The sequence below is a fragment of the Anolis sagrei genome, chromosome 8 (assembly GCF_037176765.1).
Source record: "Anolis sagrei isolate rAnoSag1 chromosome 8, rAnoSag1.mat, whole genome shotgun sequence".
NCBI classification, from domain to species: Eukaryota; Metazoa; Chordata; class Lepidosauria; order Squamata; family Dactyloidae; genus Anolis; species Anolis sagrei.
In genome coordinates, this window is record NC_090028.1 from 9,482,179 (window position 1) to 9,501,737 (window position 19,559).

Here is a 19,559-nt window from a genome sequence, read left to right on the forward strand (position 1 = left end):
ATGGTGACAAAGAGATGTGTGGTATTGAATACTAACCTCCACCTCGGTGTTGTTTCTTTCTTTCATCATGTATGTACCAGCACACGCAGCTACACACTCGCATATGTACGACAATTACTTCGTACAGTCCAAGGTTTTTAGGCACTGCACCCACTGTGCCGATCACCACTGGGACCACCTCGACTGGTTTGTGCCAGAGTCTTTGCAGTTCGATCTTTAAATCCTCTTATCGTGTCATCTTTTCCATTATTATTATTATTATTATTATTATTATTATTATTAATGTCTTTAGTGCAGCTTTCCTTTTCTGAAATCCCGACATCGTTCGTGTGGGTTGCTGTGATCGCGATTCCTTTGCTTTGTTCTACTGACACAAAGCAAAATTATTACCAATATTGTGTGCAACATTTTCGTCAGTCTATATGTGTAAGATGCATACAAAGCATGTGGATTTCGTGTTTAGACTTGGTTCCCATCTCAAAGGTCTCTCATTAAGTACTTATGTGTAAAAACAGGTGTTCTGAAACCAAAATGTAAACCCCAAAAACCCTAAATTCCAAACACTTCTGGTCCCGAGCATTTTGGATAAGAGATACTCAACATTGTCCCCAGCCGGCATCGATTTAGAAGTCCAAAATGTCAAAGGAGTGTGTGTGTGTGTGTGTGTGTGTGTGTGTATGATGTTGTGCAACAATTAGGAGTTGGGTTTTTTTGGTGGGTGGGGGGAGATGGGGCAGACGCTGGCTGTTGTCCAACATTGCACTAGCAAAACAAGCTGAGCGGCTTCTTTCTGCTCCCAGGCAAATGCCCAGAATCCCGTTGAACCGGTTTCTGAGTCGGCGCCTCTCCTTCCACACCCCACTCCTCTTGCCCCATACATTCGTTCTGTGTGGGTTAAGAGTCGCAAGAAGGGTTTGGAAAGCCAGACTTGAAACAAAACAAAACAGCGCCGCCTTTGAAGATGTAGAGTTCTCAGCAGCCTTTTGTCGTGGCCGATTATGACCATATAAAAGGAAGTGTGTCCTTACGTAGCACACAGACTGTAAGATTGACTCCTCTGAGAAATGTCGTCTCTTCTGCCACAGTGGTCACCTTGGAAAGAGGGTGAAACAGATTTCCTAGGCAAAGAGGTTAACCGTAACTACTAGCTATATACAGGCAGTCCCCAATTTACCAACAAGATCAGTTCTGTAAGTTTGTTCTTAAGTTGGATTCGTATGTAAGTAGGACCAGGTACATTTTTAAGTATAACTCCAGTATTTATTTGTCGTGTCAGGGCAACAAGTCAATTGTATTACATTTCTAACAGAACAAAACAAACAAACAAACAGAGAAAATACAAAATTTGCGAGTTTGGTAGTTGATTAAATGTCCTTTGACCAGTATCTGTCCACTTGGAGTGCTTCTGGTGTTGCTGCAAGGAGGTCCTCCATTGTGCATGTGGCAGGGCTCAGGGTGCATTGCAGCAGGTGGTCAGTGGTTTGCTCTTCTCCACACTCGCATGCCGTGGATTCCACTTTGTGGCCCCATTTCTTGAGGGTGGCTCTGCATTTCGTGGTGCCAGAGTGCAGTCTGTTCAGCGCCTTCCAAGTCGCCCAGTCTTCTGTTTGCCCAGGGGTCTTCTGTTTGCTGAGGTGTTCCAGCGAGTGTCTCTGTGGATCGTAGAAAACTATTTCTTGATTTAAGTCGTTGACATGCTGGCTGATACCCAAACAGGGGATGAGCTGCCTTGGTCCTTTCACTATTGGCTGCTACTTCCCGGCGGATATCAGGTGGTGCAATACTGTAATTTCTCTAGTGGTGTAGGGCGCAGACACCCCGTGATAATGCGGCATGTCTCATTAAGAGCCACATCCACTGTTTTAGCGTGGTGAGATGTGTTCCACACTGGGTATCCCTACTCAGCAGCAGAGTAGCATAACGCAAGGGCAGATGTGTTCACTGTGTCTAGTTGTGATCCCCAGGTTGTGGTAGTCAGCTTTCGTACACAACATACAAACAATCTACAAACCCACCAAGAAAATCCAACAAATGCTACGTTCAGCAAAGGACAAGAGGGATCCTCTCACCTCTGCAGGAGTCTACCGTGTACCATGCAGCTGTGGACAAGTCTACATAGGGACCACCAAACGCAGCAGCATTGCCCAGACACGCATCAAGGAACATGGAAGGCACTGCAGACTACTTCAGCCAGAGAAGTCAGCCATAGCAGAGCACCTGATGAACCAGCCTGGACACAGCATATTATTTGAGAACACAGAAATGCTGGACCACACCAACAACCACCATGTCAGACTACACAGAGAAGCCATTGAAATCCACAAGCATGTGGACAATTTCAACAGAAAGGAAGAGACCATGAAAATGAACAAAATCTGGCTACCAGTATTAAAAAACTCTAAAATTATAACAGCTAAACAACAGAGAGGAAAAAACCAGGCACAGATTAACACCTCCCAGCAACAGATTTCCCAGGCTCAGGCAGGCCTTCAAATGCTAATGAAGGTGATCAGCTAAACATTCACACCTACCTGCAGCAGGGAAGAACTCCTTGCCCCACCCCAGCCATTCCACAGATTTATAAACCCATTGTCCTAATTCCAACAGACCTCACACCTCTGAGGATGCTTACCATAGATGCAGGCGAAACGTCAGGAGAAATGCCTCTAGAACATGGCTCTATAGCCCGAAAAAAACCCACAAGAACCTCCGTATGATATTGTTTCTAGCACCCACTTTTTGCTTGATGTTCAGGCAGTGCTTCTTGTAGGTCAGAGCATGGTCCAGAGTGACTCCCAGGTATTTGGGTGCGCTGCAATGCTCCAGTGGGATTCCTTCCCAGGTCATCCTTAGAGCTCGGGATGCTTGTCTGTTCTTAAGGTGAAAGGCACATGTCTGTGTTTTAGATGGATTAGGAATCAGCTGGTTTTCCCTGTAATAGGCAGTAAGGGCACCTAGAGCTTTGGAGGGTTTCTGTTCTACCGTCTCAAAGCTCCCTGCTTGAGTGGTGATGGCACGATCATCAGCATAGATGAAACTCTCTGTCCCTTCTGGCAGTGGCTGGTCATTTGTGTAAATGTTGAACGTGGATGGAGCAAGCACGCTCCCCGGAGGCAGGCCATTCTTCTGTTTCCGCAATCTGTCTCTCTGGCCCTGGAACTCAACAAAAAAGCTCCTGTTTTGTAACAGGTTTCCTATGAGGCGGGTGAGGTGGTCGTCCTTTGTGATATTATATATTTTTCTCACTGACGATGTATCCAGAACAAACTTGCCCAACACACCAAACTTTAAGTACTGATGGGAGTTTTTCGGGTTAACCTGGCATGATGTGAGCTGTAGTTCACCCACAACTTTATGCATGTTGTACAATTTAAAAAACTTACTTTTTCAAGTAACCTAGGTAGCCAAATTAATATGAAATGAAGTAACATGGAGGTAAAGAAATGAGAAGGGCCCTCAAGTAGGGCCAAAGCTTGGTTTCCAGTGGTTCTCAACCTTCCTAATGCCGCGACCCCTTCCTACAGTTCCTCATGTTGTAGTGACCCCCAACCCTAAAACTATTTTCGTTGCTACTTCATAACTGGAATTTTGCTACTGTTATGAATCGTCATGTAAATATCTGATAGGCAGGATGTATTTTCATTCTATGGATCTTGGGAGGTATTGCTGCTGGGATTTATAGTTCACCTACAATCAAAGAGCATTCCGAACTCCACCAGAGATGGAATTGACCCAAACTTGGCACACAGAACACCCATGACCAACAAAAAATAATGAAAGGGTTAGGTGAGCATTGGCCTTGAATTAGGGAGTTGTAGTTCACCTATCTCCAGAAAGCACTGTGGACTCAAATGATAGATCTGGACTCAACTTGGCACGAATACTCAATATGCCCAAATGTGAACACTGTTGGAGTTTGGGGGAAATAGACCTTGACATTTGGGAGTTGTAGTTGCTGGGATTTATAGTTCACCTACAATCAGAGAGCATTCTGAACCCCATCAACAATAGAATTGGGCCAAACATCCCACACAGAACTCCCATGACCAGCAGAAAATACTGTGTATCCTGATGGTCTTTGGTGACCCCTCTGACACCCCATCGCAACCACCCCAGGCGTCCCGACCCCCAGGTTGAGAAACACTGGTTTATTCCTATTATAATGCTTGTGAGGAACCATTGTCCTGAGGTTTTCCAAATAGCATTTTAATCTATCAGTAGCTGAGGTTCTTTCTCTTTATGTATTGTAAACGTTCTTCACCGTGTTGCATTTCTGACTTGCACATTTAGAGGCTATTTGATGATGATGATGATGATGATGATGATGATGATGATGATGATTGAGAATGTGACTACTTTTTATTCTTATTATTCCTGCAGTTCAGCCAACTGGTATCGAACGATCTGAAAACTCTGGGGAAAAGCTCTTACACCTTTTGCACAGATGGGCAGCTACTCATCCGGCAGGTTCTTCACCCTGAAGCTTCAAAGAAGGTATATAACTAGCAGGATTCCTGGTGGCGATCTCAATGAGATAACCCTGCCATGGGCAAAAAAAGGAGAAAAAAATGAGTGATGTTCTGGTTGGTAATTGTATGTTGGGAAGAAGTATGCCTTGTCCACTACTTCAGGCAATAGAATGTCTTTGCAACTTACCTGGATTTCAGTAAGGCCTTCTTCGACAAGGTCCCCCATGACCTTCTGGCAAACAAACTAGTCCAATGTGGGCTAGGCAAAACTTCGGTGAGGTGGATCTGTAATTGGTTAAATGGACGAACCCAGAGGGTGATTCTCCCCAATGCTTTCTCTTCATCCTGGAAAGAAGTGACAAGAGAATTGCCATCTGCAGGGTTCCGTCCTGGGCCCGGTCTTGTTCAACATCTTTATTAATGACTTAGATGAAGGGCTAGAAGGCATGATCATCAAGTTTGCAGACGACACCAAATTGGGAGGGATAGCCAATACTCCAGAGGACAGGAGCAGGATTCAAAACGATCTTGACGATTAGACAGATGGGCCAAAACTAACAAAATGAAGTTCAACAGGGACAAATACAAGATACTCCACTTAGGCAGGAAAAACGAAATGCAAAGATACAGAATGGGGGACGCCTGGCTCGAGAGCAGTACGTCTGAAAAAGATCTTGGAGTCCTCGTGGACAACAAGTTAAACATGAGCCAACAATGTGATGTGGCGGCAAAAAAAGCCAATGGGATTTTGGCCTCCATCAATAGGAGCCTAGTGTCTAGATCTAGGGAAGTAATGCTACCCCTCTATTCTGCTTTGGTTAGACCACACCTGGAATATTGTGTCCAATTCCTGACTGTGAGAGCTGTTCAGCAGTGGAACTCTCTGCCCCGGAGTATGGTGGAGGCTCCTTCTTTGGAAGCTTTTAAACAGAGGCTGGATGGCCAACTGTCAGGGGTGATTTGAATGCAATATTCCTGCTTCTTGGCAGGGGGTTGGACTGGATGGCCCATGTGGTCTCTTCCAACTCTTTGATTCTATGATTCTATGAATTCTGGGCACCACAATTCAAGAGAGGTATTGATAAGCTGGAATGTGTCCAGAGGAGGGCAACTAAAATGATCAAGGGTGTGGAGAACAAGCCCTATGAGGATCAGCTTAAGGAGCTGGGCATGTTTAGCCTGAAGGAGAGAAGGCTGAGAGGAGACATGATAGCTCTGTACAAATATGTGAGAGGAAGCCACAGGGAGGAGGGAGCAAGCTTGTTTTCTGCTTCCCTGGAGACTAGGACGCGGAACAATGGCTTCAAACTACAAGAAAGGAGATTCCATCTGAACATTAGGAAGAATTTCCTGACTGTGAGAGCCGTTCAGTAGTGGAACTCTCTGCCCCGGAGTGTGGTGGAGGCTCCTTCTTTGGAAGCTTTTAAACAGAGGCTGGATGGCCCTCTGTCAGGGGTGATTTGAATGCAATATTCCTACTTCTTGGCAGGGGGTTGGACTGGATGGCCCATGAGGTCTCTTCCAACTCTTTGATTCTATGATTCTAGGGGTGGCCCAAAAGGCAATACATTTCCAGACTACATCAACAGGAACATAGTGTCCGGATCAAGGGAAGTACTGGTGTCACTGTGTTCTGCTTTGGTCAGATCTCACTTGGAATATTGTGTCCTGAAAGCCATTTCACCTCTTGAAGACCAAGAGGTGAAATGGTAGCCACTTGTAGTCTGGAATATCTGAAGAAACTCAATTTCTCTAACATCTGTTTCTCCACTCAAATATCAATCTTAGCATTCATAGAATCATAGAATCAAAGAGTTGGAAGAGACCTCATGGGCCATCCAGTCCAACCCCCTGCCAAGAAGCAGAAATATTGCATTCAAACCAGCTCCTTAAGCTGTTTAATTGGGATTATTGTGCTTTCGGAACTTGGTCCTTTTTGTGTTTGTGCAGCCCTCCGTTTAGCCTTCTGGCGGTTCCCTGACATTGTGGGTAAAGTAGTGTTCGCAAGGCTGTTGTCCCCCTCCCCCAGTGGGCCTAGTTTAAAGTGCACCTAATGAGGTTTGCGAGTCTGTGAGCAAAAAGGTGTTTTCCTACTTGTTAAGTTAATGTTAATGGATGGAGAAAGTTATTGATACTTTTGATGAACCTGACTTTTGATCAACCTCCTACGGTGCTCAAGATGAGGGCAAGGAATGCTGTGATTAGAAATGTGTGCACATCTATATAAATAAAAATGTAATGTTCGTTGGTGGGATTAACATTACTCAGAAACCACTGGACGAATTGACACAAAATTTGGATATAAGACACCTAACAACCCAATGTATGTCCTTCACTCAAAAAATTGATTTTGTCATTTGGGAGTTGTAGTTGCTGGGATTTATAGTTCACCTACAATCAAAGAGCAGCCATGGAGTTGACAAAGCAGGGAGATTTCAATGAGATTTTTTGACACTGCTCTGCGTGTTGTTCATCCTACTTACCATGTTTGTCTTCTTCTCCTCACAGAACCTCCTCCTATCTGACTGTTTTTATTCATTTTATGATCTACGCAAAGAATTCCATGAGTCCTGCCCAAATTCAGCCCCCGTGAAGGACCAGACTATCCAGTCTATGGCAGAATGTATCCTTTTTGCTTGTTTCCTTCGAAGTTGGATTGGCTCTCTGGATGGAGATGCTGATTGGTAAGCGTGAGACCGATTGGACCATGATAAACTACCTCAAGTCACCTCCGGGTTGAGAGGGACAGTATACAAACATAGTAAATAAATAAATAAATAAATGATGGCCCTGCTGAATTCTAATCTGAATATGGTAATATGTTTTTTGTAAGGAAAATCTGGAAAGAATGATCTTAAAGCTCAGTGCCATGTTTGCCATTGTTATGTGCCTTCAAACTGACTCAATATTGACATGTTTCTTCCTGGGTTGTTGCAAGTTTTTAGGGCTGTATGGCCATGTTTCCAACAGACCTCACAACCTTTGAGGATGGCTGCTATAGATGCAGGTGAATCATAGAATCATAGAATCAAAGAGTTGGAAGAGACCTCATGGGCCATCCAGTCCAACCCCATTCTGCCAAGAAGCAGGAATATTGCATTCAAATCACCCCTGACAAATGGCCATCCAGCCTCTGCTTAAAAGCTTCCAAAGAAGGAGCCTCCACCACACTCCGGGGCAGAGAGTTCCACTGCTGAACGGCTCTCACAGTCAGGAAGTTCTTCCTCATGTTCAGATGGAATCTCCTCTCTTGTAGTTTGAAGCCATTGTTTCGCGTCCTAGTCTCCAAGGAAGCAGTGAAACGTCAGGAGAGCATGCTTCTGGAACATCTCCATACAGCCCGAAAAACGTACAACAACTCAGTGATTCTGGCCACGGAAACTTTCGACAATACATTTCTTCATAGGGTTTGGACTATATGGCCTCTGTAGATACCTTCAGCATTACCATTTGATAATTATTAATTGGCTGGCATTTATTTTTATTTATCATGTCAGAAGCAAATTGAAGATACAGTGATCTGTATAAATAAAAATGTAATGTTAGTTTGTAGGATGAACTTAACTCAAAAACCACTTGACAAATTGACACCAAAATTTGGACACAAAACACCTAACAACCTAATGTATGTCCTTCACTCAAAAAATTGATTTTGTCATTTGGGAGTTGTAGTTGCTAGGATTTATAGTTCACCTACAATCAAAGAACATTCTGAACCCCACAACAGTTCTCCCATGACCAACGGAAAATACTGGAAGGATTTGGTGGGCAGTGTCCTTTTGTTTTGGAGTTGTAGTTCACCTACATCCAGAGAGCACTGAGGACTCAAACAATGATGGATCTGGACCAAACTCTACACGAATACTCAATATGCCCAAATGTGAATACTGGTGGAATTTGGGGAAAATAGAACCTTGATATTTGGGAGTTGTAGTTGCTGGGATTTATAGTTCACCTACAATCACGGAGCATTCTGAACCCCACCAACAATAGAATTGGGCCAAACCACTCACACAGAACCCCATGTGGGCCGCAGCAACACGTGGCAGGGGATGGCTAGTCTATACAAATAAAAATGTAATGTTAGTTTGTGGGATGAACACAACTCAAAAATCACTCGGCGAATTGACACCAAATTTGGACACAATACACCTATCAGACCAATGAGTGACCATCACTCATGAAAACAGTGAAAAACACAGCAGAAGGGACTTAAAAAGCCAAAAAAGCAAAAAGACCCTACAGCACATGTGTAAAAATGACTCCCCCGGCAAACCAAACACACAATAACATATCCACACTCTCTTCTGGACTACAACTCCCAGCATCCCCTAGATCAGGCCCTTTAGGAGAGGAGGATGATCCAAATGCATTGTTTCCAAGATGCAAGCTTGCTTCTCCTTGGATTTCTTTGAGAGCATCCCAATCCCTGAATATGTCCAATTTCCTATTCCTGGGCTGCAACTCCCAACAATCCTCCAGATAGATAGATTAGATAGAGATAGATAGATAGATAGATAGATAGGTAGATCGATCAGGAGAACTGCTGGGAGTTGCAGTCCAAGAATAAGTAAAGAAGAGGAAGGGAAAGAAAAGGGGGGAAGGAAGGGAAGAAGACGAAAAAAAGGAAGGAGAGAAGGAAAGAAAAAAAGGGACGGAAGGAGAGAAAGAAAGAAGAGAAAGAGGGAGGGAAGGTTGGCCACAGCAACGCATGGTGGGTACAGCTAGTAATGTATAAAAACCACAAACAACATTTAAAACTTGGCATTGTGCTAAATTTGTGCCTCTGGTGTAAGTGCTTTGGAGAACTTCTGGTCAACTATTTCAAAGCTCCTTGCTTGAGTGGTGATGGCACAATCGTCAGCATAGATTAAACTCTCTGTCCCTTCTGGCAGGGGCTGATCATTTGTGTAAATGTTAAACATGGATGGAGCAAGCACGCTCCCCTGAGGCAGGCCGTTCTTCTGTTTCCGCCATCTGCTTCTCTGACCCTGGAACTCGACAAAAAAGCTCCTGTTTTGTAGCAGATTTCCTATGAAGCGGGTGAGGTAGTAATCCTTTGTGATACTATACATTGACTAGTGAGTTTTAGTATGTATTTCTGAAACCCTTCGCTGTTTTTTCCTGAACCTAACCTCCAGATATAGGCTATGGCATAGATGAAACAGAAGAAGATTTTGGAGTGTGGCAAGTGAAAGCCATGGTGGCCATTATTTTCAGCATGTTCCCAGATTCATGCAGTAAGTCAAAAAGACATTTTCCTGGACCCGCTACGTTTATGCCCTTTTGAATATGCCTTGCTCAGAAATGTATTTCTGCTGCTTCTTGCTTTTCTCTGCATCTACATTTGACCTTTTCTGTGTTCCCATCAGTTGCAAATCACCTGTTTACAGCCCCTGAAACTGTGAAAGACAAGTATGAAACGGGACCCTGGTAAGTGCCTCATTGGGATGGTTTTCTCATAAGTTCTGCCTCCCTTCAGCCCAGATAACGAAGTGATTCATGAACCCAATTTTAATCTTTGGGATGGCAGAGAATGTGGGAATGGGTTGCATAAGGTAGGTGCAATATTCAGATAGAAAGCAAGACAACAAATGCTGGGTCTTCTGTCCTCATAACAGTTTTGCATTCTTTTGGCCAGATTTGTCCCAAGAAGCTAACTCCCATTATTATTATTATTATTATTATTATTATTATTATTATTAGTATTAGAAACTAGGCCTGGGTAACAACGGAAAATTTTGTTTCTAAAATCGATTCGTTTTTTGGGGTTTTTTGCGTTTCGATATTTAAAAGAATTCCGAATTTTTTTTTTAAAAAAAAGTTCGATATTTACGAAATTTCGTAAATGGTAAAAAAAAATTACAAAACAATCACGAATCGATTCGTTAATGGCGGACGCGACCGCGCAATACGCTAAAACACCTCCAAATGGGACAGGGGGAACTTCTGAAGCTTCCCTCTCCCTATGTTTTCTGCTTCCTTGGAGACTAGGACGCGGAACAATGGCTTCAAACTACAAGAGAGGAGATTCCATCTGAACATTAGGAAGAACTTCCTGACTGTGAGAGCCGTTCAGCAGTGGAACTCTCTGCCCCGGAGTGTGGTGGAGGCTCCTTCTTTGGAAGCTTTTAAGCAGAGGCTGGATGGCCATTTGTCAGGGGTGATTTGAATGCAATATTCCTGCTTCTTGGCAGAATGGGGTTGGACTGGATGGCCCATGAAGTCTCTTCCAACTCTTTGATTCTATGATTCTATGTTGTTGACTGTTGGTGTGATATTATAATTTTTTTTCACTAATTAAACAAAAAAACAACTATAAAACTTGCCCTAGACATGCGGAAATAATAACGAAACGACCTCAAACCGATAACGAAATGAATACATAACGAAATACGAAGCATTTATGAAACGAATTGAAAAATTCGTTTCGTTTTTAAGCTGCTCCAGAATGGTTCGTTATCGCTTCATTAACAAAAAAAATAACGAATTTTTAACGAATTACGAATTAACGAAACGAAACCGCCCAGCCCTATTAGAAACACAACAAGATGAGTCCACAGCAGACACTCTGCTGGCTGTTGTATTGGATCGCGCAGTGGGTTAAACCCCTGTGCCGGCAGGACTGAAGACCGACAGGTCGCAGGTTCGAATCCGGAGAGAGGTGGATGAGCTCCCTCTATCAGCTCCAGCTCTTCATGCGGGGACATGAGAGAAGCCTCCCACAAGGATGATAAAAACATCAAATCATCCAGGCGTCCCCTTGGCAACGTCCTTGCAGACGGCCAATTCTCTCACACCAGAAGCGACTTGCTCCTGACACAACAAAAAAAAAACATGTCGGACACTTCCCAAGTGTCTAGGACTGTGTGATGTATCGGCGAATAATGTGTGCAGATTCCAGTAAGGTGGCCTTTTGCAGTTGGCAGATGGTAATTTTTGTCAGCGCCGATTGTGTTTAAGTGCCAGCCAAGGTCTTTAGGCACTGCACCCAGTGTGCCGAAAACCACTGGGACAACTTTTACTGGCTTGTGCCAGAGTCTTTGCAGTTCAATCTTTAAATCCTCATATCGTGTCAGCTTTTCCAGTTTTTTCTCTTCAATCCTGCTGTCAGCTGGGATTATTATTATTATTACTATTATTATTATTACCCTATTTTATCTCTCCCAAAGGGGACTCAAAGTGGCTTAACATAAGAGCATCAACATTAAAGTGTTGTCGAAGGCTTTATGACCGAAATCACTAGATTGCTGTGAGTTTTCTGGACCCAGATGGTCATAAATATTTTTTATTTTATTTCATTTAGACATTTGTATCCCATCCTTCTCAACCTCTGAAGGGGGACTCAGGACAACTTACAATTGGTAGTCATTAGATGCCAACAAAGAAACAGTTGGAGCACAACAATCAACGTAAACATGTCAACAACAACAAAAATACATTTTAAAAAGCAATAAAATATATTTAAAATATTGGCCCTTAAAATATTAAGACAACCAAGTCTGAGTCCGCAAATCCAAATCATAGTCCAGAGTTCCAGTCCAAGGTCTCTTAATTGGCAATTCTCACGAGTCATTACAGTTGTTGCTCAGCCAGTTGCCAAAATGGTTCCAAAGCCAGGACTTCAGTTTATTCCTGGAGGAGGGGAGAGAAGGAGTCACCCTGATTTCACTGGAGAGTGCATTTCACAGATGGAGGGCCACCACCGAGAAGGCCCTGACTTTCGTCCCCGCCAATCACACTTGTGAGGGTGGTGGGATCGAGAGTAGGGCCTCCCCCATCGATTGTAAACTCCGAGGTGGGTCATAGGGGGAGATATGTTCGGACAAGTAAACTGGGTTGGAACCATATAGAGCAGTGGTTCTCAACCTGGGGTCCCCAGATGTTTTTGGCCTACAAGTCCCAGAAATCCTAACAGCTGGTAAACTGGCTGGGATTTCTGGGAGTTGTAGGTCAAAAACATCTGGGGACCACAGGTGGAGGACCACTGATATAGAGCTTTATATGTCAAGACCAGTGAGCCTGTGATTCATGTAGCATCATCTTACACTTTCTTTGCATTGTATTAAGGGTACGTGAACCGACACATAATCTGTTCTGTTTTTGCTCATTTTTTAGTTTCAAATTTTGGGTGTGTTGTCATTGTCCCCACCGTAATTCGGAACCATTTTCTTCCTGAAATAGTTCTGAATTACAAATCTGTTCCAAATTACAAATTACGAAAAGGTTTCTGAATTACGAATCGTAATGCCCCCCTTCCTAATCTCCCAGAATCTTTCTGAAAATGTGAAAGCACCCAAAATTCAAAACGAACAGAACTAAAACCGAATAGATTTGCACACCCCTATAATATATGTATGTGTATGCATTTGAAAGTCCTTTTGGTTGCGACCAATTTTGGGATAGTATCTGTGTCTCTGCAGTGTAGAAGGAAAGTCGGTGAGCACAGTAGATGTGCTTTCCTGGTCCTTAGTCTTTCCAATCTCCATCTGTCTTGGAACAATTTCCCCCATAGAGATGTTCAGTGTGTTGTCATGACCAAAATCACTGGGTTGCTGTGAGTTTTCCGGGAACCTGGACACAGCATATTATTTGAGAACACAAAAATGCTGGATCACACATGTCAGATGACACAGAGTAATCATTGAAATCCACAAGCAAGGGGATGGTTTAAGCAGAAAGGAAGGAACCATGAAAATGAACAAAATCTGGCTACTAGTATTTAGAAAAGCTAAAATCAGGACAGTAAATAAAGACCAACACTCAGAAAACAGGGGAATTCCAGACTGGAAACAATCAGAGCCAGGTTACACCTCCCAACAAAGGATTCCCTCCAGGCAGGAAGCAGCCAGGCTGTTAGAAATTGTGGGTGTTGAAGTCCAAAACACCTGAAGGACCAAAGTTTGCCTGGTATATACAGTAAGACCTATAAGAAATAGAATTACAATGGACCACATGAATCCATGACTGTGGATTTATTTATTTTATTTATTTATACTATTTATATTCCAGCCCTCTCACCCCGCAGGGGACTCAGGGCGGATTACAGTGTACACATATATGGCAAACATTCAATGCCAATTTGACATACAACATATACAGACATACACAGAGGCCATTTAACTTTTTCTAGCCGCCAGGAGAGCTGTTGCTTTCATCGTCCATCTGGGACACTGATGAAGTACTTCCGCATTCCCCGCATGCTTTTCCTGGAGTGCTTTGCTGGAGTCTTTTTTATGGCCTCATAAATTAGTTAATTTAGCCTCCCCACACAAGGTGGTACCTAATTTTCCTGCTTGACAGATGCAACTGTCTTTTGGGTTGCAAAGGTTGACAACAGGCTACACAATTGGTTGGAAGCCCACTCCAACCCAGGCTGGCTTCACTTTCCTTGTATGATAAATGTCTTATGTTGGGTCAGATGAATCTTTCCCAAGTTGGTGCCCTCCAGATATGCTGGATCATAAACCCCATAGCCTTGCCAGCCATCATCCCCAACCAGTATGGCCAGTGACTGGGGATGACTGGACCTGTGTGGATAACTGGGTGGCTACCTGTTTGGGAAAGGTTCATGTAAATGCAGCCATTGAGCTCCTTCTGCTTTGATGCAAAGTTGGCACAATAATCAAAACAGTTAGATAACACCGGTGGCGGCATTCTTACTCTGGGCGTAAATACTTATTATTCCATCCTTACAAGTGAGGGCAAATACTGTGCATCAAAGAGCGTTTCAGGAAGTTATTATGAGCAGAAATATGATTGGATTTATGAGCCAAAAAATATTGTTTCTGGGTAGTGTGTAGGGCAGTGGTTCTCAACCTTCCTAATGCCGCGACCCCTTAATACAGTTCCTCATGTTGTGGTGACCCCCAACCATAACCCTAACATTATGAATCGCCATGTAAATAATGATCTGCAGGATATATTTTCATTCACTGGAGCAAATTTGGCACAAATACCCAGAATGCCCAAATTTGGCGGGGGGGTTGATTTTGCCATTTGGGAGTTGTAGTTGCTGGGATGTATAGTTAACCTGTAAACAAAGAGCATTCTGAACCCCACCAACAATGGAATTGAACCAAACTTGGCACACAGAACTCCCATGACCAACAGAAAATACTGGAAGGGTTTGGTGGGCATTGACCTTGAGTTTGGGAGTTGAAGTTTGCCAACAATGTGATGTGGCGGCAAAAAAAGCCAATGGGATTTTGGCCTGCATCAATAGGAGCATAGTGTCTAGATCTAGGAAAGTCATGCTCCCCATGCTCTATTCTGCTTTGGTTAGACCACATCTGGAATATTGTGTCCAATTCTGGGCACCACAATTCAAGAGAGATATTGACAAGCTGGAATGTGTCCAGAGGAGGGCGACTAAAATGATCAAGGGTCTGGAGAACAAGCCCTATGAGGAGCGGCTTAAGGAGCTGGGCATGTTTAGCCTGAAGAAGAGAAGGCTGAGAGGAGATATGATAGCCATGTATAAATATGTGAGAGGAAGCCACAGGGAGGAGGGAGCAAGCTTGTTTTCTGCTTCCTTGGAGACTAGGACGCGGAACAGTGGCTTCAAACTACAAGAGAGTCTCCATCTGAACATTAGGAAGAACTTCCTGACTGTGAGAGCCGTTCAGCAGTGGAACTCTCTGCCCCGGAGTGTGGTGGAGGCTCCTTCTTTGGAAGCTTTTAAGCAGAGGCTGGATGGCCATCTGTCAGGGGTGATTTGAATGCAATATTCCTGCTTCTTGGCAGAATGGGGTTGGACTGGATGGCCCATGAGGTCTCTTCCAACTCTTTGATTCTATGATTCTATATCCAGAGAGCACTCTAGACTCCCAACAATGATGGATCTGGACCAAACTTGGCACAGATACTCCATATGCCCAAATGTGAACACTTGTGGGGTTTTGGGAAAATAGACCTTGAGATCTGGGAGTTGTACTTGCTGGGATTTATAGTTTACCTACAATCAGGGAGCGTTTTGAACCCCAACAATGATAGAATTGGGCCAAACTTCCCACACAGAGACCCCCATGACCAACAGAAAATACTGTGTTTTCTGATGGTCTTTGGCGACCCTCTGATACCACTTCACGACCTCTCCAGGGGTCCCGACCCCCAGGTTGAAAAACACTGGTGTAGGGTCTTGTTTTGTTTTTGTTTGTGTGCAAGACTATTGGATTTTGTGCACGCACACAAAAAGAACAATCTTGCTCAAAACCAACAAGAATTTCCCCCTTCTGTACAAGATTGCTCTTCTTTTCTCTTCCTGACCAGGGTTCCTGAATTTCAGGAAATCCATTTTCAACCAGGAAATAAATATCAGCATCTCTAGACTTGTTTTGCTTTCCTTTCTCATTTTCACTCCACATAACACAGTACCCCAACAGCCCCTGCTCACATATTGGTCTAAAACAATGTTTTTCAACCAGGGGGTTGGGACCCCTGGGTGGGGGGGTCATAGAAGGGTTTCAGAGGGATTGCCAAAGACCATCAGAACGCATCTATTTCCGATGGTCTTAGGAACCCCTTTGGCAGAGAGGGCTGAAGATCTCTCCGCCAGTCCTTCTCTTCCTTTTTGGAAACAGACGTCAAATCTTACCACCAAAAGCCCTTCTCTGCTGTGATCGGCTGGCCTCTCAACCAAAGGGAGGAGTGTTTCTGAGATTCCCAAGTGGGGAGGGGAGAGCAGGCATGCTTAGTGCATGGTAGCATGGTGCGCATGTGCAAGAGAGGGAGAGCATGTGAGGCTGGAGGGAGGCTTGTGCCAGTGAGTCCATTCAAGGCATGGGTGTTCTGTGTGGGACGTTTGGCACAATTCTATCATTGGTGGGGTTCAGAACACTCTTTGATTATAGGTGAACTATAAATCCCAACAACCACAATGTCAAGGTCTATTTTCCCCAAACTCCACCAGTGTTCACTTTTGGCCATATTGAGTATTCGTGCCAAGTTTGGCCCAGATCTATCTGGGTGCTCCCTGGATGTAGGTGAACGACAACTCCAAAACTGAAGGTCAATGGCCAACAAACCCTTCCAGTATTTTCTGTTAGTCATGGGAGTTCTGTGTGCCAAGTTGGTTCAATTCCATCATTGGTGAAGTTCAGAATGCTCTTTGATTGTAGGTGAACTATAAATCCCAGCAACTACAACTCCCAAATGTCTAGGTCTATTTTCCCCAAAGCCCACCAATGTTCACAATTGGACATATTGAGTATTTGTGCCAAGTTTGGTCCATCAGATCCATCACTGTTTGAGTTCACAGTGCTCTCTGGAAGTAGGTGAACTACAACTCCCAAACTCAAGGTATATTAGAAGTAAATAAGTATACAAGTGTAAAGGATAGGAAAACCTTCCAGTATTTTCTGTTGGTCATGGGAGTTCTGTGTGCCAAATTTGGTTAAATTCTATTGTTTGTGGAGTTCAGAATTCTCTTTGATTGTAGGTGAACTATAAATCCCAGCAACCACAACTCCGAAATGACAAAATCAGTCTCCCCCAACCCCAGTCGTATTCAAATTTGGATATCGGATATTTGTGCCAAATTTGGTCCAGTGAATGCAGATCAGATATTTATATTACGATTCCTAACAGTAGCAAAATGACAGTTATGAAGTAGCAATGAAAATAATTTATGGTTGTGGGTCACCACAACATGAGGAAGATTGTGAACCACTGGTCTTAGATGAGCTAGCAACCCATGTATCACCAATGAAATATCTGATAGGATGTCCTATATTCTTGTTTTTCAGTTCAGAGGGATGGGGGAAAAAAGAAGCAATTTTACTGTAAACTGTGTGTTGATAACTGCAATTGGAAGTAATGTAAGCAACGAAAGGTTCCTTGCCTTGGCATAAGGTTTGGGGCATGCTCCTTAAATGTGGATTGTGGTGTGTGGTTTATTTACACCTGTGTGGCAACCATAGTGGGAGCGATGGCTAGTCGGTGGGGTGACCTGGTGTGGCTTTCTGAATTTCTTGTAAGTCGTCTCCTTTACCGGCCATTGGAGACCATGTGGTTGATGCTGCTGCTCCTCACTCTTCTTGGGGTGCCTTTGGCTGTGTGTGTTTTCCATGGGGCTGAACGGGCTCTGGGAGGGCGCAATTGGTTGTGCGTTAATGACATCTGGGCTGATGATTGGCACTTGCTTCAGATAAGACCTATGGATTTCCACCTCATCCTTGATTGATCAATGTTATAGATGTATACGCCATATCTCATAATCAATAGATATATTGCCATGTAGCCATGATGTAAGTATAATTAAGAAGAAAAACTATGGAGCCCTTGAATCAATGATTGATTTAATCTATCATTCTTTCTTTCAGCAGTAAATCGGAAACAGTGGATAGTGAAACGGTAATACGAGCTCGAGGTCTCCCTTGGCAGTCTTCTGACCAGGACATTGCTCGTTTTTTCAAAGGCCTTAATATTGCCAAGTAAGTATAAGGGTATGTGAACCGACACTTAATCTGTTCTGTTTTCATTCAGTTTTCGTTTCAAATTTCAGGTGTGTCATTGTCCTTCCTCCCATTCTGTTTTCTTCCCAAAAATGATTCCAAATTCCAAATCCATTCCAAATTACAAATTGCGAAAAGGGTTCTGAATTACGAATTTGTACCAAATTGCAAATGGTTCCGAATTAAGAATTACGAAAAGGGTTCTGAATTACGAATTTGTACCAAATTACGAATGGTTCCGAATTAAGAATTATGAAAAGGGTTCTGAATTACGAATTTGTACCAAATTGCAAATGGTTCCGAATTAAGAATTACGAAAAGGGTTCCGAATTCCAAATTTGTACCAAATTACAAATGGTTCCGAATTAAGAATTACGAAAAGGGTTCCGAATTACGAATTTGTACCAAATTACAAATGGTTCCGAATTAAGAATTACGAAAAGGGTTCCGAATTCCGAATTTGTTCCAAATTACGAATGGTTCCGAATTAAGAATTACGAAAAGGGTTCTGAATTACGAATTTGTACCAAATTACAAATGGTTCCGAATTAATAATTACGAAAAGGGTTCCGAATTTCAAATTTGTACCAAATTACAAATGGTTCCGAATTAAGAATTACGAAAAGGGTTCCGAATTACGAATTTGTACCAAATTACAAATGGTTCCGAATTAAGAATTACGAAAAGGGTTCCAAATTCCGAATTTGTTCCAAATTACGAATGGTTCCGAATTAAGAATTACGAAAAGGGTTCTGAATTACGAATTTGTACCAAATTGCAAATGGTTCCGAATTAAGAATTACGAAAAGGGTTCTGAATTACGAATTTGTACCAAATTACAAATGGTTTCGAATTAAGAATTACGAAAAGGGTTCTGAATTACGAATTTGTACCAAATTACAAAAGGTTCCGAATTAAGAATTACGAAAAGGGTTCTGAATTCTGAATTTGTACCAAATTACAAATGGTTCTGAATTAAGAATTACGAAAAGGGTTCTGAATTACAAATTTGTACCAAATTGCAAATGGTTCCGAATTAAGAATTACGAAAAGGGTTCTGAATTACGAATTTGTACCAAATTGCAAATGGTTCCGAATTAAGAATTACGAAAAGGGTTCTGAATTACGAATTTGTACCAAATTACAAATGGTTCCGAATTAAGAATTACGAAAAGGGTTCTGAATTACGAATTTGTACCAAATTACAAATGGTTTCGAATTAAGAATTACGAAAAGGGTTCTGAATTACGAATTTGTACCAAATTACAAAAGGTTCCGAATTAAGAATTACGAAAAGGGTTCTGAATTCTGAATTTGTACCAAATTACAAATGGTTCTGAATTAAGAATTACGAAAAGGGTTCTGAATTACAAATTTGTACCAAATTGCAAATGGTTCCGAATTAAGAATTACGAAAAGGGTTCTGAATTACGAATTTGTACCAAATTACAAATGGTTCCGAATTAAGAATTACGAAAAGGGTTCTGAATTACGAATTTGTACCAAATTACAAATGGTTCCGAATTAAGAATTACGAAAAGGGTTCTGAATTACGAATTTGTACCAAATTACAAATGGTTCCGAATTAAGAATTACGAAAAGGGTTCTGAATTACGAATTTGTACCAAATTACAAA

The 19,559-nt window shown here is 42.7% G+C and overlaps 1 protein-coding gene across 2 annotated transcripts in view; it reads left to right on the plus strand.

Moving 5' to 3' along the window:
- ESRP2 (epithelial splicing regulatory protein 2) overlaps positions 1–19,559 on the plus strand; it is a 79,421-nt gene that overhangs the window by 32,352 nt on the left and 27,510 nt on the right. For both annotated transcript variants that reach the window (XM_060787912.2, XM_067471021.1), the window contains exons 4-8: positions 4,381–4,494; positions 6,978–7,092; positions 9,611–9,709; positions 9,842–9,902; positions 17,792–17,902. In XM_060787912.2, the coding sequence (XP_060643895.2) occupies positions 4,381–4,494; positions 6,978–7,092; positions 9,611–9,709; positions 9,842–9,902; positions 17,792–17,902 (500 nt within the window). The remainder of the gene's footprint in view (positions 1–4,380; positions 4,495–6,977; positions 7,093–9,610; positions 9,710–9,841; positions 9,903–17,791; positions 17,903–19,559) is intronic.